This window comes from Trichechus manatus, unplaced genomic scaffold, assembly GCF_000243295.1.
Source record: "Trichechus manatus latirostris isolate Lorelei unplaced genomic scaffold, TriManLat1.0 scaffold00056, whole genome shotgun sequence".
Lineage (NCBI taxonomy): Eukaryota > Metazoa > Chordata > Mammalia > Sirenia > Trichechidae > Trichechus > Trichechus manatus.
In genome coordinates this window covers 15,813,055-15,835,413 of record NW_004443992.1, presented here as the reverse complement: position 1 = coordinate 15,835,413, position 22,359 = coordinate 15,813,055, and the positions used below count along the sequence as shown (strand labels likewise).

At 40.2% G+C, this 22,359-nt stretch overlaps 1 protein-coding gene across 1 annotated transcript in view; it reads right to left on the bottom strand.

Annotated features, from left to right (window-relative positions):
• The window catches only part of PTH2R (parathyroid hormone 2 receptor), an 86,480-nt gene extending 66,592 nt beyond the window's left edge, over positions 1-19,888 (bottom strand). Inside the window, exon 1 of the mRNA XM_004378289.2 lies at positions 19,814-19,888. Within this exon, the coding sequence (XP_004378346.1) occupies positions 19,814-19,888 (75 nt within the window). The remainder of the gene's footprint in view (positions 1-19,813) is intronic.
• Positions 19,889-22,359: the final 2,471 nt, after the last annotated feature.

Here is a 22,359-nt window from a genome sequence, read left to right as displayed (position 1 = left end):
ACATGTGACCTGTTACAGGAAGCTGAGAAATTCGTCCTTGGGCAAAAGCTAACGGTGAACGCTCCACATACAGTTCTGCCTCTTTTGGAACAAAAGGGGGGTTTTTGGCTCACGGTGGACCAAATGGGAAAATATCAGGCAATCCTGTTAGATAAACCAAACATAGTCTTAAAGGCTGTCTCCTCCCTCAATCCTGCCACACTGCTACCTATTTCAGATGATGCTCCTGTATATGATTGCCTAGAAATAATCGAAGAAGTTTATTCTAGCAGATCAGATATTTCAGATGCCCCTTTGACTGACTCAGAGATAGAAATGTATACAGATGGCAGTAGTTTCTTATATGAGGGATGCCACAAGGCAGGATATGTGGTGGTAACACCAACTAAAGATTTAGAGGTGGCTCTACTTTCTGCTGGGACTTCAGCTCAAAAAGCCGAACTCACTGCCCTCAGACGGGCCCTGCGACTAGGGGCAGGAAGACACATAACTGTGTATACTGATAGTAAATACGCCCACCTGGTCCTTCACTCACATGGCACCTTGTGGAGAGAGAGAAGACTTCTGATCTCTGCCAACAAAGAAGTAAAACATGTACCAGAAATCTTGGAACTTCTGAAGGCAGTTAATGATCCCCTTCAGGTAGCGGTGGTATACTGTCCCGGACACCAAAGGGGACAATCTCCCAAGGTAGTAGGGAACCAGAAGGCAGATGCAGAGGCAAAGAAGGCTGCAATGCAAGAAGATGGGACGGGAACAGAGATGGCCTTAATCCCCCATCTAGACCCTGCTAACCTTCCCACCCCCCATCTATACCACCCAGAACCTGGAGAGGGCAAAAGAATGGGGCTATCACCTCACTTCTCATTCTAGATGGTTATTGAACTCTGAAGGGAAAGTGTTGTTACCAGCAGCTCAAGTATACGGTATACTACCAACGCTACATGAAGAAACTCACTACGGGAGGGACGCCAGTCTCAAGTGGATCCAACAGGTGGTTACTGGGCCAAATATTTTAAAAACCATCCAGGATGTTACAAAGAGGTGTCACCTATAGCAAGACACAACCCAAAGACTGTGCCCCACCCAACAGAACCGGGAGTCCAACACCGAGGAACAACATAGGAGAAGACTGGCAAGTGGATTTCACAGTAATGCCCTGGGCACCCAGGAACTTCAGGTACCTGTTAGTCTTCATGGACACCTACTCAGGGTGGGTAGAGGCTTTCCCTTGTCGAACTGAACAAGCCCGAGAAGTAAACCAAAGCATTACTCAAAGAAATCATACCTCGTTTCAGTCTGCCTATGTCAGTCCAAAGTGATAACAGAGGAGCCTTTGTGGCATAAATTACACAAGAGGTCAACAAGGCCTTGGATATAAACTAAAAACTACACTCAGCCTGGAGACCACAATCAACTGGAAAAACTTAAAAGTTAAATCATACTTCGAAAAAGACCTTGGCAAAACTTTACCAAGAGACAAATTCCACTTGGATACAAGTTTTGCCCATTGCCCTGCTCAGAATCTGGGTAGCCCCTCGAAGCAGGCTCAAGTTAAGCCCTTATGAATTAATATATGAGAGACTATTCCTGAGAAAGTCGACTTTCCCCACCTCAGTAATGACCGAGGTGGAGAATAGAGACTGGGTCCGCTCTCTGGGAGCCGTCATAAACACTATTAATCAATATGCTTCTTCCCACTTGTCTTTTCCTTCTGACATTTCCCTTCATAGGTTCCAACCAGGAGGTCGAGTTCTGTTGAAAACCTGGAGGAGCCAACACCCAGATCAGCTGGCCCCTAAGTGGAAAAGACCTTTTGAAGTTCTCCTGATCACCCACCCACTCATCTCTGAAATTAGCAAGAGTAGCCACGTGGGTGCATCACTCGAGTGTAAAAACAGCTCCACCTGAAAGAAGAAGCGTCAAAAAACCACCATATTCCTGCACTCCAATTCAAGATCTGAAATACAAGTTCAAGAAACTCACAGAATAATGATTCCAGTCCTGTCTTTTGTTTTACTTCTCCAGGAAATGTAGATGGAAAAAATCCCGGTGGTCCTACAAGCCAGGGGAACCCTAACTCTACAGGTCAGAGACACTTTAACCCTCCCCTGTGTAGTGTCATCCTTAACTCTAGTAGGTCCAGTTAAGTGGGCCATAAAAGAGCCCAAAAAAGGAATCTTAACAATAGTGATTATTCTAGTTTGTTTTTGTGTTCCCTGTTTTACGAAAACATTAACAAAAGGAACTACAAATATTCTTAAGGCTAAAAAAAAATTTTTACCCTGGTAAGTCGGGATGCCCCTTCTTCAGGATCTAGGGACACATGTCAACTAATTCACCAAGATGCAGCCAACTTCCACCCTAACTCACTCCTCATCTGCAGCCCCTAGCCGATACCAGCAGGTTTCTCACCAGCGACTCCCCTAGCCAGCAGGAAGTAGTCGGAAAAGAAGCGACGCCCTCATTCCCAAGACTGAGAAACTTCCAATAAAAGGGGGGATTGGAACAGGCTGCATGAGCTCAATTACCACCATTGCTGAATAATTGATTCCTACCATTGCTAGCCCCCACTTTGTCTCATGATATTTCTTCTTCTTTCTCCCTCCTCCTATTTCAGTCCCTATAAAAGTTTAAGATTAACTAAAGTTCCTCTTTGGAGGGTAGCAAAACAAATTGATAACCCTCAAGGATTGCCAGTAAAAGGATTAACTCATCTGGGACGTGACAACCATGACTACCATGAAAAGAAACTATAATCATGTCCATATAAAACCTTCAGCCAGTTTCCAATTTGAGGAGACAGGTTTTTTGGAGGAGCTCATTCCCCTCTGTCTCCTGTATATCAATATACAAGAAAACCCTCTTGCTGCTCACCTAACCCCTGTCTCAGTATTGGCTTTTGCAGCAGGTGGCTCAGATTCGCATTTTGCGGTAACGCTTAGGGAGTTTGCATGTGTCCACGGAGCCTCCATGACCCTGCCTTGGACAAGCTGTGCTGGCTTCCCCATCATTGTGTACTGTCTTACCCTTCACCAAACTTACCACTCATCTATCGTCTATTTAGAGTTTTTCCATCCCCACCCCACCCCTCCCTCGTAACCATCAAAGACTGTCTCTTTCTGTGTGTAAACCTTTTCATGAGTTTTTACAGTAGCAGTCTCATACAATATTTGTCCTTTTGTGATTGACTTATTTCACTCAGCATAATGCCCTCCAGATTCATCCATGTTGTGAGATGCTTTGCAGATTCATCATTGCTCTTTATCATTGCGTAGTACTCTACTGTGTACACGTACTATAATTTGTTAATCCATTCATCTTTTGATGGGCATCTAGGTTGTTTCTGTCTTTTTGCTATTGTGAACAACGCTCCAATGAATATGGGTGTGCATAAGTCTATTTGTGTGACAGCTCTTATTTCTCTAGGATATATTCCTAGGAGTGGGATTGCTGGATCATATGGTATTTCTATTTCTAGCTTTTTAAGGAAGCGCCGTATTGTTTTCCAAAATGGTTGTACCATTTTGCATTCTCACCAGCAGTGCATAAGAGTTCCAATCTCTCCGAAGACTCTCCAACATTTGTTATTTTCTGTTTTCTTTTTTTTTTTTTTGATTCATCCCAGTAATGCTGGGGTGAGATGGTCTGTAGACTTATTAACAATAATAGGGTCCAGAGCTTCGGAAATTTGTTTACTGTTAGGTATTTAGAGATTCTCAAATCAGTTGAGATAATAAAACCTATCAATTTACCTAAGTGACATTCTTCCAATAATATTTTTTTGAAAAAACCTGTTGCCATCCAGTCAATTCTGACTCATAGCAACTCTATAGGTTAGAATAGAACTGCCCCATAGGGTTTCCAAGGAGCCGCTGGTAGATTCCAGCTGCCAAACTTTTTGTTAGCAGCTGAACTCTTAACCACTGTGCCACCAGATCTCCCAAAATAAACCAAACCCCTTGCCGGCAAGTCAATTCCTTTGTAAATTCCAAGTCTTTAATTTCAGGCTGTAAATACACTTATTTTCTAGAATCATTTCTTAAGGAAAGTGGGAAAACAAACATTTTTATATTGTGCAATAAGACATTATGACTAATATTAGAAATAAAAAGATGTTTACATTATAGATCATAGGAAGTACACTTAGAGATTACTGATGATTATTATTTTTAAATGACACATAAAATGATAAACTGGTAGTTTAAAGTGAAATGGAGGATACAGAAAGAAAATCTATTATAAAAACTGGTTTTAGGATAAAAAAACTTATGTCTTATTCTTGAAAATTATGAAGTTATTATTTTCTAATATACTTCATAGCACAGTGAATACTCAAGTATATAGTTTTGGAGATTTCTGTATTATATTCATAGCTCAATACCTAAACTTATTTTAATTATTTTTATGAAAGGAAAGAATATGCAAAAACAACCAACTTTGTGAGTTGGAATGCATACCAGAATTTAGCTATCAGACTAACCCAACCCAGATTTGAGTTATTAGTAGCTCTGCTAAAAGTGAGTCATAAAATTTCACATATCAAAAAAAGAATGAAATGGAAACAGGTGAGTCAGCTGAGAGGGTGTGGCATGAAAAACTGGCACCTTCTTACTCATTCTCCACAAACAACCAGGCACCACTCAGCTATTTTTTCTGGCTGTTTTTGTTTTTGTTTTTTCCCCAGTTAAATAGTTACTTTCTTTTACTTCAATCCTAGGAATTACTGAGTAAGATGTGACCAAGTTTCAGAACCATAAATTTGATTCAGAGAAATACGACTTCATTCATCAAACAGGAACATTTCAAAACACTCCTTGTACCATTTTTATTTAAACATATTCATTTTTGTTTCCTTTTGTACACATGCAGCCTTTTTATTGGGATAAACTTTTCAGAAGCATAAACAGCCTATAAACTACAACTTATAAAGATATTTTGTTCCCAAAAAATGTGGCTAATTGAGCCAGGAGCAAGTTTGATTGGGATGTGCTTGTTCATGAGCTATTAATTTTTAGTCACTTCAAATGAGAACAAGAAAATACTTAGTGTCTTTTACATTTTTTTCTCTTCCTACTTTGTTACAAGTACAACTGTTCTTTACCACAGAGTGACATTAAAATCATAGGATACTTAAAACAAAGAGCCCTGGTGACACAATGGTTAAGCACTTGGTTGCTAACCAAAAGGTCAGCAGTTCGAACCCACCAGTCACTCTGCAGGAGAAAAGACCTGGCGATCTGCTCCCTATGAAACTCTATGGCGCAGTTCTACTCTGTCATACAGGGTGGCTATGAGTAAGAATCAACTCAATAGCACACAACAACAACATATTTAAAACAGAAGAGCAGTTTTCATATTCAGTGTCTGTTACTCCAAAAGCAACAATTGCATCCAAAACAATGTATTACATTTTGAAAAATGGTTGCTAATATTTTTTTCCTGAACAAGTGAGCATTCACAATTTGAAATAAAATGTTGAATTTCAACCTGTCACATACTTGACAGCTAAGAGAAGCCCCAATTTGATAGTGTATGCCTTATTGAAAATTCCTAAATTTGTCATGAGAGCTACCAGTTCTTAATATCAGAATCTACAAACACTCATAATTACAAAATTCACATTTATTCCAACTTCAAGTAAACATGAATTCATAAATTAGATGTACTTAAAAAGAAGTATTCTAGAACTTCCACTTCTGGGATGATGGGGTAGATGTACTTTTTCCTATTATTCCCAGTAAATGCAACTAAAAGCCTTGGATGTTTTATATAAAACCAACATAAGAAGACTCTGAAAGGTGGAGAGAAGAAAGATGACTGGCTAGGGACTTCAAGAATCTAAGGAATGACACCTGGTGAGTTCGCTGGGTTTTCTTTTTGCCTCAAATATTCCCAGTTTGGAGATGAAGAAACTCACAGCTCAGAAACACCAACAGGCACAGATAAAAAAAAAAAAAAAATTCCCAAGAAAAGTTTCTTTCTCTAGCCAACGACCAAGAAATCGGCAACCTAGCAAAAGAGAAAACTTTTAGATAATAACTGCTCTACCCCAGCCAAATACCACAGAAAAAAACTGCAAGCCTATTCTATAGAACTGCTACTCTATCATGGGTTCCATCTCAATATGGAAATGAACCACTGCATGGTGACAGAATTAGACTGCAATGTGGAAATGAAAGCATACAATAATTACCACCACCAAAACAGTGTTGACCTGCTTTGGGACATGACAAGTCGCCAAGGAATAGATCATTTTGTTCAGGCAGTTGGCATCTAGAATTTAACATTAACACAAAATCAAGTTATAAGCCAAATTGCAGATCTACACACATCAGAAGCAGTGGCCAACCTTTCATCCATTTGTAACTAGTGTTACTGCCCCAGGCAACACATCTGTGCCCTTGAGCAATCTGTCACTCATCCCACCTGTGGGACCTGGGAAACAAGAGCAGCTGAGATCATAATCTGGTTGACAGCCACCAGCAATGAAGAGACTAATTTTGAGCGAAAGTAATAAGGTCAAATCATCATTAATAAATAAGGTCAACAAACTATAAGGTAAAGTTTCACATACTAGAAACTCTGTGCACTCATTAGCTATAGCAATTTTGCAGCATATTAAAAGCTTAAGGGAAAATTACAATAAGAACTTGTAAATTAAACAATTTTCTATGGCCTCTCAATAAAGGGGTGAATACTGGAACTAATCCTTAGTATCCCTAGTTTCTGATATAAAGTTATGGCTATCGAGCAACAACTAGCTTATGGGTGAAAGAGAGAAGGTCAAAGATAAATTGTTTTTAGATAGTTGAGTGAATAATGGGGGAAAAAAAGTAGGAAGGGGTAAGATGTATCGAACAGTGAAGTCAATAGATCTGGGAATAATAAAGGGTTTCTAAAAGAGCATGAAGTGAGAATCTGTGATTTTACTGGAAGAAAAGTAAAACTTAACCCAAGGAGGCGGAAAAAAAGTTCTCTTTGACAAGACTGTGAGAAATAAGTGTAATTGGGGAAACAAACTTTAAGACAGATAAGGGGAAGAAACACAGAGGCAGCTACTCAAAAATAAGATTGTTGTCAGGTTGATTTCCCATTGCAAAGAAACCATCATCACTCAAAGGGGATTTTGAACATTAATTCAAATTTAGAAACATTTCTAAAAATGTTGAACATGAAGATCCTATGGCAGAGATCAGTCAAGCCTTTGCCATCTCTGATTGAGGATACAGCATCTACATTGCACAAATATGGAAGTAAAAGACAGCTAAGGTACATTACAGATAAGGCAAATGAACAGACCCTGAAGGAAGGGAGACAAGTCAAGGGCAGAGGCAAAGGGCTCATCTTTGCATTGTTCTCAATATGTATTTTCCTTCAGAGAAGAAGCTTTTGGGAGAATAGGAACATATTTTAGTCATTTTAAGAGCATGCACAATAAATATAATAATTAGTAGCTCAATGCAATTTTATTCAATTGAAATAAGAAGACCTGGGAAAGAGGAAATTTAATTGAAGGGTTGTTGCTGTCGTTGTTAGGTGCCTTCAAGTCCGTTCCAGCTCATAGCGACCCTATGTACAACAGAATAAAATACTGCCTGGTCCTGCACCATCCTTATGATCATAGTTATGCTTGAGCAGGTTGTTACAGCCACTACATGGATCTATCTTGTTGAGGATCTTCTTCTTTTTCACTGACCCACTACTTTACCAAGCATGATGTCCTTCTCCAGGGACTGGTCTTTCCTGATAACATGTCCAAAGAATATGAGACAAAGTCTCGCCACCCATGCTTCTAAGGGTCATTCTGGTTGTACTTCTTCCAAGACACATTTGTTCATTCTTCTGGCAGTCTGTGGTATATTCAATAGTCTTTGTCAACACCATAATTCAAAGGCATTAATTCTTCTTCAGTCTTTCTTATTCATTGTCCAGCTTTCCCAAGCATATGAGGCGAAATTGAACGGTACCTCCTTGTATTCACAGGAAAGTCTTTAGCCAGTCACCTCTTCTATACCTGATTGTGCCGATTTAACACCGAAGAATGTTAAGTATATTTATTCTACAAATATTTGTTGAGACTGACCATGAGCAAGACACTATCTATAGACACTGTGGCAGAAGATAGTTACTAAAGAATTCTAAGCCATAAATCTGAACCTTGGGTAGCTCAGGAGGCATAATATGTTCTCAGGCAGTTACAACAAAACTGTGAATGGCATTACATGGTTTAAAAAAAAAAAAAAGCAATAGGCTCACAAAAAAAAAAAAAAGATGCCATTACTAATATATTACCAATCTGGTAGAAAATAGAGGCTTGCTACATCTTTAGGGTAGATTTAAAAGATGTTTTTGAGGCTGCAGGAAAGCCCCATGAGTCTACTGAAGATTTCATCAGACTTATAGCTATCTCTAAGCTCAATTAATCAGCATGAAAATTGCGCTGTAGTTTTGCTTACATAACCACCAAGAGCTTTATAGACTTTATTCATCCAGGAAATAAGATGCCAAAACATATTTTGAGAGAAGTTCCAACTTGGAGCTCATTATATGCATGAGTGCCTTTCTACAGGCAGATTCTCTAGTAGGAAAAGCAGAAGGATATACAAGTGTGGACACATCTCATGCCTACAAAATTGGTTTAAATATCTTGTTGTGTGGAAAAATATCAAATTCCCACTTTTTACTTCTCTGACACGAAACTGTGTTGAGGAATCCAAGTCAATTTATTATCAATTCTGTTCCCCTGTGTTCCATTTCTGTTCTAACACCAGCTGCACATGCAGCACTTCTTCCTCTGACCTTAACCACCTAGAGTGAGGTCAGATCTCACAAGTTAAAAGATACAGTCCTCCAGACTGCCAAGTCTGTCCAAGACCTCCAACACAAGCTTGGGAGTCCCATCACCCACACTGCTGGCCTGCTGGCTACAAATTTGGGATTTTCCCACTATCCTTTCAGGATGCTAGCTGCAAGCTCATCCTTTCCTGCCTTCAGGCTCCCTCACTTCTGACCTTCTGGCTACAAATTTGGGGGTTCCCTCCATTCCCTCAGGATACCAGCTTAGTGATCCCCAGCATCCACTCACTTCTGATATGCTGGCTCCCCTAATTCCTTGGGTTTTATAATTTGCTAGAATTATTCACAGAACTAAGGAAGGCACTATACTTACAATTACAGTTTTATTACAGGCAACTCAGGACCAATATAAAGAAGAGATACATGAGGGGAGTCTAAGAGGGCTCCCAAAGCAGAGTTTCCGTGTCCCAGAAAGAGACGTGCTATCCTACCACATGCTTCAATGACTTTAACCAACAAGGAAATCCATGGAGATTCCATGTCCAAAGCCTTTATTTGGGCTTCATTATGTAATAATGATTGATTGAATCAGCCCACCTCCCTTGAGCTCAGCTGATATAAAGAAGTGGTCTTTCCGGGCTGACCAGCCTCAACCTGAGTCATCTCATTAGCATAAACTCCTAGGTGTGGTCTAAAGGCCAATAGATAACAAAGGCACTTCAGTTACTCAGGAAATCCCAAGCGTTTAGAGTTATCTGTCAGGAACCAAGGACACAGACCAAATTACTTTAGCTAAAGTTAATGTAAACCACACAATTGTTAAATAACCTTTGCTCTCAGAAAAATATATTTTAAACAAATAACTGAAAAAAAGCATTTTCTTATAGAAAACAAATCTAGACTGATTATATAAGCAGTGCAAATGATAAGTAATGTAAATTATTCTCATTTAGGAAATTTCAATTTGTTTTCAATTTGATATAAATAGCTTCATCAAGGAGAGTCAGAAGTTAGCCTTCAGGGATTTTAATTACATATACAGTCTGCTCCAATCTTGTCACCTGAATATCTGGCTGGAAATTATTGAACAACTTTTTGTTTGTTTTCTGAATATTTTATTTTGTAATAAATCTTTATCTCATAATTAACAAGAGTAGACTAGTTTTCTAATTCAAGTGGCAATATATAATAGCCTTTCTACCTATGATCATGTAATATATAGTGAGTATCTACTGGATGTCCTATGCTGTGGAAAAATTATTAAGAGTCAGTTCTTGCCCTCAACTAGCCCAATATCTGTGGCAAGAGGTCAATATAACTAGTAGAACATATTTTTTAAAGAAATGAAAAATCATTTATAAAATAAAATAAAAATTTTACATGTTATAATTCAAAACTTCTACCCTAGTTTTATATTTAATGATGTAACAAAATTGGAAATGATGTTATATCTATTATATTATGCCTAATGATAAATTTTTAGGAGTCGCATTAAAGTAAGAAACAGACTACATGCCTGCAATAAATAATTCTACCATTCAGCGTTATACTGAGAGTTCTAGCTAAAGCAATATGACAAGATAAAGATAAAAATAAATAACAGTATAAATATTAGAGAAAATTGTTACTGTTTGTGATGGTTAAGATTGTGTGTCAACTTGGCTGGGCCATGATTCTCAGTGTTTATTTGTGATCACTCCCATGATGGAATCTGTTGTGAGTAGCCAATCAGTTGAAAGGGAATTTCCTTGGGGGTGTCACCCGCATCCAAATATAAGCAGACATTCTGGCTTTTTCTCACTCTGGATCCTGCAGCTGCCTCCTGTTCATCTGACCTCCGGTTCTTGGGACTTGAGCTATCAGCTTATCTGCCAATCTTGGGATTCGTCAATCTTCACAGCCTGTGAGCAGTAGCCCTGTTCTCCAACCTGCCGGTCTTGGGTTCACCAGCCCCTGCAGCTATGTAAATCGGGAGAAGCCTCTATCCTGATCCACAGACTTGGGACATTCCAGCCTCTTACAATCACGTGAACCATTTCCTTGATATAAATCTCTCTATATATATTTATACGCTTTACTGGTTTTGCTTCTCTAGAGAACTCAGCCTAAGACACTGTTTATGAACAAACTTGCTAGGTATAATCAATAAATATAAAGAATAATGATAGTATATATATACCAGTAATAACTAGTTAAAAATAGAATAGAAATGATAACAGCAACATGATGATGATGTTGATGACAATGACAGCTAATATTTATAGTGAGCAAACTCTTTGTCAGGCACTGTGTACTAAATGTTTTTTCTGTAATCTGTAATCATTCACCAACCCAATGAATTTGGTATTATGTCATCCCCATTTTTCAGATGAAGAAACTGAGTTTCTGAGATGTTAAGCAACAGCTAGAGGGTAGGAAATATAGACTCCAAATCAGTTCTGATATCAAAGTCCATAATCTTAACTATTTTATTATAGTCCCGCCCGACCCCAGAAAGCTATAATTTACTTTCTTAGAGAGTCTATAAAATTCTATCAGCCAATGGAGTAACTGTCAAGCTCATCACTTAGCCTGTTTATTTGACAGTTACCAACACAAGAGAGTTCTGGAAACATCAAGCTCTCTTAGATAGATGGTTCACCAGCAGCACTCATCTTTCTGTACATCTTCGTGCACAGATGCAGGTTCAGTTGCATCATTTGGACCCACGGCAGTCACCCTTTCCTGCTGGAACAGAGAGACCTTTTAAAAATTAAGACTAGCCCTGAAACTACTATCCAGAGATAATCTTTAAAAATATCCCCTTAAGTCTTCTTAAAACCAGACAATAGTTTAGCTCAATTAGCAAAAAAAAATTTTTCCTCCAGTACACAATACTGGGGAAGTCAGCACAACTTGTCCAAGGCAAGGTCATGGAAGCTCCATAGACACGTCCAAACTCCCTGAGGGACTTAATTACTGGGCTAAGGGCTGTGGGGACCATGGTCTTGGGGAACATCTAGCTCAACTGGCATAACATAGTTTATAAAGAAAATGTTCTACGTTCTACTCTGGTGACTAGCATCTGGGGTCTTAAAAGCTTGTCAGCAGCCATCTAAGATACTCCCCTGGTCTCACCATTGGGAGCAAGGGAGAATGAAGAAAACCAAAGACACAAAGGAAAGATTAGTCCAAAGGACTAATGAACCACAAGTACTACAGCCTCCACCAGACTGAGTCCAACACAACTAGATGGTACCCAGCTACCACCACCGACTATTCCAACAGGGATTACAACCAAGGAGCCTGGAGAGAGCTGGAGAAAAATGTAAAACAAAATTCTAACTCACAGAAAAAAAAACAGACTTACTTGTCTGACAGAGACTGGGGAAACCCTGAAAATATGGCTCCCAGACACTCTTCTGGCTCAGTAATGAAGTCACTCCTGAAGTTCACCCTTCAGCCAAAGATTAGACAGATTCATAAAAAAAAAAAAAATGAGACTAAATGGGCACACCAGCCCAGGGGCAAGGACAAGAAGGCAGGAGGGGACAGGAAAGCTGGTAATAGGGACCCCAAGGTGGAGAAGGGGAGAGTGTTGGCAGCCAATGTCACAAAACAATATATGTACTAATTGTTTAATGAGAAGCTAGTATGTTCTGTAAACCTTCATCTAAAGTACAATTATATATATATATATATAAAGTCTTCCTTGAGCATTATGCTCTTTTAAGAACTATCTACATGGGATCAAACTGACTACAGCAACTTGCAAGATTAGATAGGAACCTTAGGAGGCAGTGAATTTATGTTAATGGGGAAGGAACAACTCAGAAAAGGAGGGTGAGAATGGTTATACAACTTGAAGAATGTAATAAATGTCACTGAATTATACATGTAGAAACTGTTGAATTGGTGTATATTCTGTGTATATTTTTCTATGTATATTCTCAACAACAACGAAATTCAAGAAAAAGAAAGAAAAAAATGAAGAGTGGAATAAATAATTAGAGACCTGAGTTCCAAGTTGTCTCAAAGAAGATAAATTTTCTTGGAATAGAAGTAATATAAATTAGTGTGTTAGTTATCTAGTGCTGGTATAACAGAAATACTACAAGTGGGTGGCTTTAACAAACAGAAATTTATTCTCTCACAGTCTAGGAGGCTAGACATCTGAATTCATGGTGCCAGCTCCAGGGGAAGGCTTTCTCTCTCTGTTGGCTCTGGAGAACATTATTATCATCAATCTTCCCCTGTGTCTAGGAGTTTCTCAGCACAGGGACCCCAGGTACAAAGGATGCACTCTGCTCCTAGCTCTTCTTTCTTGGCGGTAGGAGGTCACTCTCCTCTCTGCTCATGTCTCTCTTTTATATCTCAAAAGCAACCAACTCAAGATACAACCTAATCCTGTAGATTGTGTCCATCCTCATTAACATAACTGTCTCTAATCCTGCATCATTAACATCATAGAGGTTAGGATTTATAACACATAGGATTTCCAACACATAAGATAATTACATCAGATCAAAAAATGGAGGACAACCACACAGTACTGGGAATCATGGCCTAGCCAAGTTGATACCGGTCTTGGGAGGACACAGTTAAATTCATAACAATTAGCTTATTCAAACATTTATGGAAAACCTACCACCCAAATGCCCCTTGCTAATTGTCACAGGGGGTTTCCAAATGGTCTATTATATTGCCCCTTTCCCCTGTACATTTACAATCCAGTAGTAATCTTATAGAAAACAAGTCTGCATTCCCTTTTTAAACAATTTAGTCACTAACTACATACTTGTTTCCACTATACTCTCATTGAGAATATCATTCACACATATAGTTTCAGCTGCTTTCTATAGTGATGATGTTAAAATTTACACCTCACATCAGATCTTTTCTTAAGCTTCATAATCAAAGTCCTAAAATCTACTAGATATCTCAGTCCCTCACACTCAGCATATTTAAAATTTAATTCAACATACCTGCCCCAATCTACTCTTTCTTCAGTTGAATGTACCTTCTAAATATCTCAAGCATCCATCTGCTTCATTTATCTCAACTTCTACAAAAGAAGACACATGGTGATTATTAGGACTCATGCAACTGCCTTCTGATTAGTTGTGCTGTCTTCAGAAGGACTTCTTCAAATAGACAGATATTAATCAAGTACTAAATTCATAAATGAAAAATTGTAATAGTTATCAGTAGTATGAATAAAATATCCAATTGCTAACGGAATTGAGCTCGGTTCTGAAGGAGAAGCCATAAAGAATAGAAGGAAGAGTGTGGAGGGTAGAGGGAATAGCCTTGCAAATTTCTCACACCCTGCCCCACAACTTAAAAGCCTTCAGTGGCTCCCAATCATGCTTAGAAATGACCTCAATCTAATTATCATTCCATAAAAATCTGCTAATAGATTGGTAAAGAGGGAAGAGCTGGTATTTTCATTACCAGATTTTAAGTCTTTTCTTATTCATTTTTTTTAAATTTTAATACTCTCCCATTCTATGAGATGAATATTATTATTGTTCCTATTTTACAGTGGAAGAAAATGCAGACTCAGAGAGGTGAAATGAGCTACCCAAAGTTAAATAGCTTGTGCTAGAGCAGTAGATGACAAAAGCAATTCAAGCTCAAGATAAGAAAATAAACGGAACACATGAATGTTTGTTGGAAATGTTCTATTTTTATTCACAAAGAATTGAGAAAGTTCTAGGAAAATGAAACCTACTCTCTGTGCATTGCCAAGTAAAAGCCATATCTCGCTCCTTTCCATCCTGCTGTGGCCAGGCTACTGGGGCTGAAAAAACTACCCACAATTCATATAGCCACAAAAGAGTCCGCCCCCTCAGGGATACAGGGCTTCCTTAGCAGTGTTTGGCACTTCGTAAGTCCTCAATAGAGATCACCAATGATTATATCTTTTCTCACCCAGTAAAATATTTCTGATTTTCCAGGAGACTTCATGCTGGAAGGTCAGCAGAGCCCACCCTCCACTGCGAGGATAAGGAGAGTGAGAGTAGAAAGATCAAGTTCCATGCCCAAGGAGGTCACGTGTTACCAGAGAAGGAATTTGCATGCAGTTTTCTGGGTTCCCAGGTCAGTACTCCTTCCCCTGCACCAGAATGCCCATGCAGTGTTGGGATTCCACTCAGGTAAAAATGAGTGATAGCTAGAAAGCAAAGTCTTGCCGTTGGCATCTGCTCACATCTGGCACCGTATGACACTTATGTGTTTCCACCCAGTATGCCATGAGTCTCTGGGAATGTTTACAGTAATGTATGGATATGATTACTTTATTTAAGTGATGGATTTATATTCATCTCCCTGCACACCTACTAGCTGAGAGCCACGCCATGAGCTCTACGGCCATGTAGCCTGAAGAAGGTAACTGTTATGGATTGAATTATGTTCTCCAAAACTACTTGCTGTAGATCTTAACCTCTGTACCTGTGACTGGAGCCATGGTGGCGCAGTGGTTAAGAGCTACAGCTGCAAACCAAAAGGGTGGCAGTTTGAATCCACCAGCCGCTCCTTGGAAACCCTACAGGGGCAGTTCTACTCTGTCCTATAGGGTTGATATGAGTCAGAGCTGACTCAATGGCACCTAACAACATTTAGCTGCAAGGAGTACAGTTAGCTGAAAGCCTCCAGCTTCAGTGTCTTTAGCATCTGTCTCAGCTTTTGAGCCAAGGCTGTCTTCTAAAGAGCACCCAGTGAAAAATTGAGCGCAGTGGAAGTACTAGGACCTGGTCATTTCTGCACTACATGGGACTCCTCTGATGGGCCTAGACTTTGTCCGATTTGCATTCTAGTCGGAGGCTTTTCCTGTCCGATCCTGCTTTTTCATCATTTTATATTTCACAGGCATTAGACCCTGTTATGACTTGAATTGTGTCCCCCAAAAGAATATGTTGAAGTCCTAACACCCAATACCTGTGATGTTGGTAGTATAGCTGGTGGTCATAGTATAGGTGGTGGTGGCAGCATAGGTGGTGGTGGCAGCATAGGTGATGGTGGAGTATAGGTGGTGGTGGCAGCATAGGTGGTGGTGGCAGCATAGGTGGTGGTGGTAGCATAGGTGTTAGTGCAGTATAGGTGATGGTGGAGTATAGGTGATGGTGGAGTATAGGTGGTGGTGGCAGCATAGGTGATGGTGGCAGTGTAGGTGGTGGTGGCAGCATAGGTGGTGGTGCAGTATAGGTGATGGTGGAGTATAGGTGGTGGTGGAGTATAGGTGGTCATGGCAGTGTAGGTGGTGGTGGAGTATAGGTGATGGTGGCAGCATGGGTGATGGTGGAGTATAGGTGGTGGTGGCAACATAGGTGATGGTGGCAGTGTAGGTGGTGGTGGTAGCATAGGTGATGGTGGAGTATAGGTGATAGTGGAGTATAGGTGGTGGTGGCAGCATAGGTGGTGGTGGCAGCATAGGTGGTGGTGGCAGTGTAGGTGGTGGTGGCAGCATAGGTGATGGTGGAGTATAGGTGATGGTGGAGTATAGGTGATGGTGGAGTATAGGTGGTGGTGGCAGCATAAGTGATGGTGGCAGTGTAGGTGGTGGTGGTAGCATAGGTGGTGGTGGCAGTATAGGTGATGTTGGAGTATAGGTGGTCATGGCAGTGTAGGTGGTGGTGGAGTATAGGTGATGGTGGCAGCATGGGTGATGGTGGAGTATAGGTGGTGGTGGCAGCATAGGTGGTGGTGGCAGCATAGGTTGTGGTGGCAGTATAGGTGGTGGTGGCAGCATAGGTGGTGGTGGTAGCAGAGGTGGTGGTGGAGTATAGGTGATGGTGGAGTATAGGTGGTGGTTGTAGTATAGGTGTATTTGATTTTTGAATATGCCTGTATTTGAAAATGGGTCTTTGAAGATGTTATCAGTTAACTTCAGGTCACACTGAAGTTGGCTGGGCCCTAATCCAATATGACTGGTGTCCTTATAAAAAGAGAAGAGACACAGACACACAGACAGAAAAAGAGACACAGAGGGAAGATAGCCACATGAAGAAGGTGACAGAGACCGGAGTTATTCTACCACAAACCAGGGAACACCTGAAACCACCAGAAGCTGGAAGAGACAAGGAAGGGTCTTCCCCCCGAGCCTTCAGAGAGAACATAACCCTGCCCGCACCCTGAATTCGAACTTTCAGCCTCCAAAACTGTGAGAGAGTAAATTTGTTGTTTTAAGCCACTCAGTTTATGGTGCTGTTACCACAGCCCTAGGAAACTAATATACCCGCCAATAAACCCCTTGCACTATCTCCATATTAGAGTCTGCTTCCAGGAGGACTCACTGACGCATAAATACAAAAATGTTAAACCTATTTGCACAGTGGTCCTCGTTACCATGTGATAATCTGCCTTGAAAATGCATTCTGTGCTGTGTAATGTCACGTGACACATGATTTTTTAACTGAGTGTTGAAGCAAAGGCAGATCACCACAGAGATCTTTAAAACAACTGATGATTACCAGTCCATGCTATCTACTTTGTGATATAATCCAATGCTTATCGAATACTAGACATTTATTCTCCATAAGATCATTCGGCTTGGATGAGTTCCCTTTGATGTTCTATCAACATATTATCATTTTTTAAAATATATTAACTGGGTGTACATTCATCATTAACTGAGTATTTTAACAAGCCCAACTTATTTTTCATAGATACCCTATCTCTCACACTTGAGCTAATAAACTCAACAACTGAAACTTGGAGTAAATAATACCCAGAATTTATTTAGTCTCTATTATACCTCCAAGTTAACCAGTGGGATTTCAGAGCAGATAATAACCATAATTCAATATGCCAAGAATTATAGAATTAAAAGAATTTTAGTCCAGTAAGACTCTTTTGAAGATGAAGAAAATGAAGGTTAGAGGAGACATCAATGTGTCAGTGTAAACCACTTTAATTTAACCTTCAGATTTTGTTTAAAGTGTCCGAAAATTGATTGTATTTAATATATTACCACGAATACAATTCTCAAGCTATAAACTTAAATGAAAATCAGTTTAAAGCAATAGTTCTCAACCAGGATCAACTTTTCCCCCAGGGGACATTTGGCAATGTCTGAAGATCTTTCTGGTTGTCACAACTGGGATGGGGGATGGCTGCTACTGGCATCTAGTGGATACAGGACAGGGATGCTGCTAAACATCCTTCAATGCACAAGGCAACCTCTCAAAGCAAAGAGTTATATGGCCTGAAATAGCGATAGTGGCGAGATTGAGAAACCTTGGTTTAAAGTTATTGTAGGAAAAAATAGTTATGCAGTGTGTTGTTGTTTTACTGAAAGCTAAAAGAAAAGGAAATATTCTACCCATAATCCCATGGTGATTTCTCTCTTTGTTGTACTAAATAATACTTCCCCATTTCCTTGTAAAAAGTAAGCTCAAACACTGAAGAAAGTGAATGGTTAGAGTCAGGGGCAGATTAACCAGAAAGTATGCATGGGCTTACTTGTGTCACAAGTAAGCGCGTGCATACGAAAAACAGGTGACATTATGCACTACATATTAGTAGTAAGCCCGTGAGTACCTTGTTAATTGGATAATCTGTCCCTGGTTAGATTTCATTCCCACCTTATACAAGAAAGTGGTATTTTTAAACAAATTACCTTATGGTATAAAAATATAGGACACACATTAGAAGTCACCAGGTTTCTATAACTGTCGTGCAAATGTATCACCAGATTCCTGGGTTTTATTCCATGCATTCATATTCCTCCTGTTAACTTGGTAGAAAATTCAGGTTAACTGAATTAAGAGTATATCCTACTTCTGAATATCCATTGTTAATCTTCTTAGTCAACAAATGGCACACAAGTTGTTTGATTTTTTTTTTTCTACTGAATAAGACTTCTTGAAACATCCTAGTTATGTTAAGTAAACACCAAGTGTTTAGCAGGGCACCTATTTCCTATAAATCCCTTTTAAATTTTAATTTATGTGCTAAGGCTATAGCAGATAGCTTAAATAATAATTGTACTGTTTAAATAACAAATTTAAATTAGTCACCTGAAGGCCAAGAACATAGTATTAAGTTTAGATAATATCAGTACATAAATCAATGCCTTACTTTTCTCTCAGTGAAATTATTTAAAAAAAAAAAAAAAAATTTGCGGCTTCATTTGATGGTCAAGGTACGCCCCCTACCGAACGAAAGAGAAAATAACACTGACTCAGTTTAAATTCACAGGGCTCTTAAAAAGTCTAACACCCCCACTTTACACATCTCCTTCTACATCTGAAAACCTGGGTGTAAATCCTATATTTTATTTGACTCAAAAAAAAAAAATGTGCGAATGATTTTTACCTTGCACATTAAAAAGGTTCCATTGTGAGACACCACCCAGAAAATCTCTTAAGCGATACTGAATTTGTTGCTGTGGAGTCCATTCCGACTCATAGCGACCCTATAGGACAGCGTAGAACTGCCCCATAGGATTTCCAAAGCTGTAATCTTCACAGAAGCCAACTGCCACATCTTTGTCTCGCTGAGCGGCTGGTGGATTCAACTGCCGACCTTTTCAGTTAGCAGCCAAGCACTTTACCCACTGATACTAGCAGTACGAAAATGATAACCACCATTTATCCCTAATATTAACAACTGAGCTTTATTTAATACGACACACTTTTCTATCTAGTCTCCTTGCTTTAATGATACGTGATTACGTATCAGGCAATGCGAGTTATCGTTTCAGAGAGTGGTCACAATCGACCCTAGAAGTTTAAGATATTAAGAGTAAGGGAAAATTGCCAGCACACAAAAAAATAGTAACAGTTTGGATTATTTAAACTGGGAAGGAGTCTAACAGTAAGGAAAGTTTCTTCACCTCCCAGCCCTGGAGTCCTGATACCGAATCTCGTTAGTAAATATTCTCTTCTCTTGCAGATGCCAAGATGCTGGTCCAAACAGTGCCCGCCCCGGGACATCACTCACCTAAAACATCTCTTTGCAGTTCCACTGAATGCCTCCCAAAGCCTGCAGGTGTGCTTGTGTCTGTCTGACCGTCTGTCCGGGAAGCTCTTACCTGGGCTCCGGCAAGGAGGCAGCTGCCGAGCATCAGCCACCCCCAGACGTGGGGCACCACCCCCGGTCCGGCCATGCCTGCAAAGACCGAGCGAGAAGCAGGTCCCTCTTTCCCAGACTCGCCAAGTTGGCGGCGCGAGTCAAACTGGTGGCCCGGGCAGGCGCGGCTGCCGGCACTCCCCGCGGGGGCGGCCAAGGCTAGGATCCACCGGGGCCAGGCTGCGAGCGTCTCGGAGCCCGGGTACCGCCGCGCCGCGGCTCTCGGGTGACTGATGTCCCGAGCTTCATTCGCAGCCCAGCGCGGGCCGCGGCGAGGAGGGGGCGGCGGGCCGGTGTAACCCCAGCGTCCGGCGGATCCGGGGCGTCCCACGCGGATGCAGGAGCAGCAATGAGGTGCTCACGCTCCTCCTCAGGATTTACCCCATTTCGCAGTCGATGGTGGGCTCCAGGATGAAAGGGATTCAGAGGTGCTCCTGCCACCGCCCCGAACTCACCTCGAATCTGTTTCCCTCCACTCTGTTCCGAGTTCCCACTGCCCTGTCTCTAAGGGCGACCTGGATCCCGGAGATTAGTCTGGAAGGGTCCCTAGTGTCCAGAAGCGCGCTACCCACCATCCACAGGAGACACTGGACAGTGGTGGATAAAGGCTTCGGAGGCCAGGCGGGTTCCTTGTCTGTGGCTATTTGCTGAATGGTCTCTATAGCGCTCTAAAGTTCTGTGGTTGTTTTCTCTTAACCATGACGATAACACTGTGTGGAGGGGTGGTGGTGTATGTGTGTCATTTCTATGCCAGCAGAAATATCTGGGTCAAAATTTATGTATGTCTTATTTTAAGTTCGGGATCCAGACATTAAAGAAAGACAATATTCTTTAAACAGCTGTTTGTGCAAACACTCTCATTTGGTACAAAGCTTGCTCCTTTATTTTTCTTAGAGGCATAATCATCGAGATGTCAGATACCTTGCTATACAGCCATTGCGTTCAAGAATATTCAGTTTCCCTGTCGGACAGGAATGATTCCCATAAACAAGACAATAATTCACCCATCTCCTTTTTGACGATGAATATTTTTGAGATTTGTCATAAATTGGCTTTCATCTGAGGGCCAAACTGAAAACTGCTTTTAAAACTTACCAGATTATTGATTGTTGGCCACTAGAAAGGGGTGAATTTTATTTCTGTTTCTACATGTCTGGGAATATTCGCTCCTATCTCTATTTTAATGGCTTTATTAATGTGTTTGTTGTAAACAATTGTATGTACTTTTTGGAGGTAGCAGAATACAAATTACACAGAACACACAGACACATGCCTGCAAAATTACCACGCAAAGTTCACTTTCCACTGACTGTATAAAATATTTTAAGATTTTTTGAACTCTTTTTCAAAACAACTTTTTATAGTCATTATTCTCTAAAATCCTGAGTTTGGTTAAATGATATAGAAATACTACCTATTATTGTACTCTACTCAAACAAGAAAATAATGGTAATAGTAATAATACTGTTAGATAATACGTACTAAGTGCTTATTAAACCAAACCCACTGTTGTGGAGTCAATTCCGATTTATAGCGACCCTATAGAGCAGAGTAGAACTGCTGCATAGGGTTTCCAAGGCTGTAATCTTTATGGAAGCAGATTGCCACATCTTTCTCCCAAAGAGCAGCTGGTGGGTTTGAAACACCGACCTTTCAGTTAGCAGCCTGGTTAAAGTGCCACCAGAGGTTCTAAGTGTTTATTACATGCCAGATATTCTTCTAAGTACCTTAAATGAAATTAACGAATCTTTACAATAACCCTGTGAGATAAGTATTATTATTACTAACCGTAATTATAGATGAAGAAATAGACACTAAGTCATTTGCCCAAGATTCAAATATTCTCTCATTGCGGTACTGTTGATTATCTGTTCTCTTATCCATGCAATTATATTATTACAATCTTTTTTCATATTCCCTAGGCCTCACAGAGCCAGAAACAATCATCCATCCAGTTTTTGTTTCCATATCTTTATTTGTTCCTCCTCTCAAAATCTGAGAATAATTTACTGTGCATTACAGTAGTAGTTCTCAACCAGGAGTGATTTTGCCCCCACAGGATATTTTGTAATGTCTGAAGACATTTTTGCTTGTGTCACATTTTTGGTTGTACCCACTACATGCTGTTGACATGCAGTGAGTAGAAGCAGGGATGCTACTAAACATTCAGCAATGCACAGGACAGTCCCCCACAACAAAGAAATATTTGCCCCAAAATGTCAATAGTGCCAAGGACAGGAAACTCTGCAATACCACAAAAAGGATACCCCAAACTATTAGCTGTTCATTAACTAGACGTAAGACAGTCATACATGTTGGAACTTACAATCAATTTTTTTAAAACTTACACTATACAAGTGAACCAATCATATAAACTGGTACAAATCCACAGGCTCTAGACCAAGGTATTCGTCTTAGGCTGGGTTCTCTAGAGAAGCAAAACCAGTAAAGCATATAAACATATATAGAGAGAGATTTATATCAAGGAAATGGCTCACACGGTTGTAG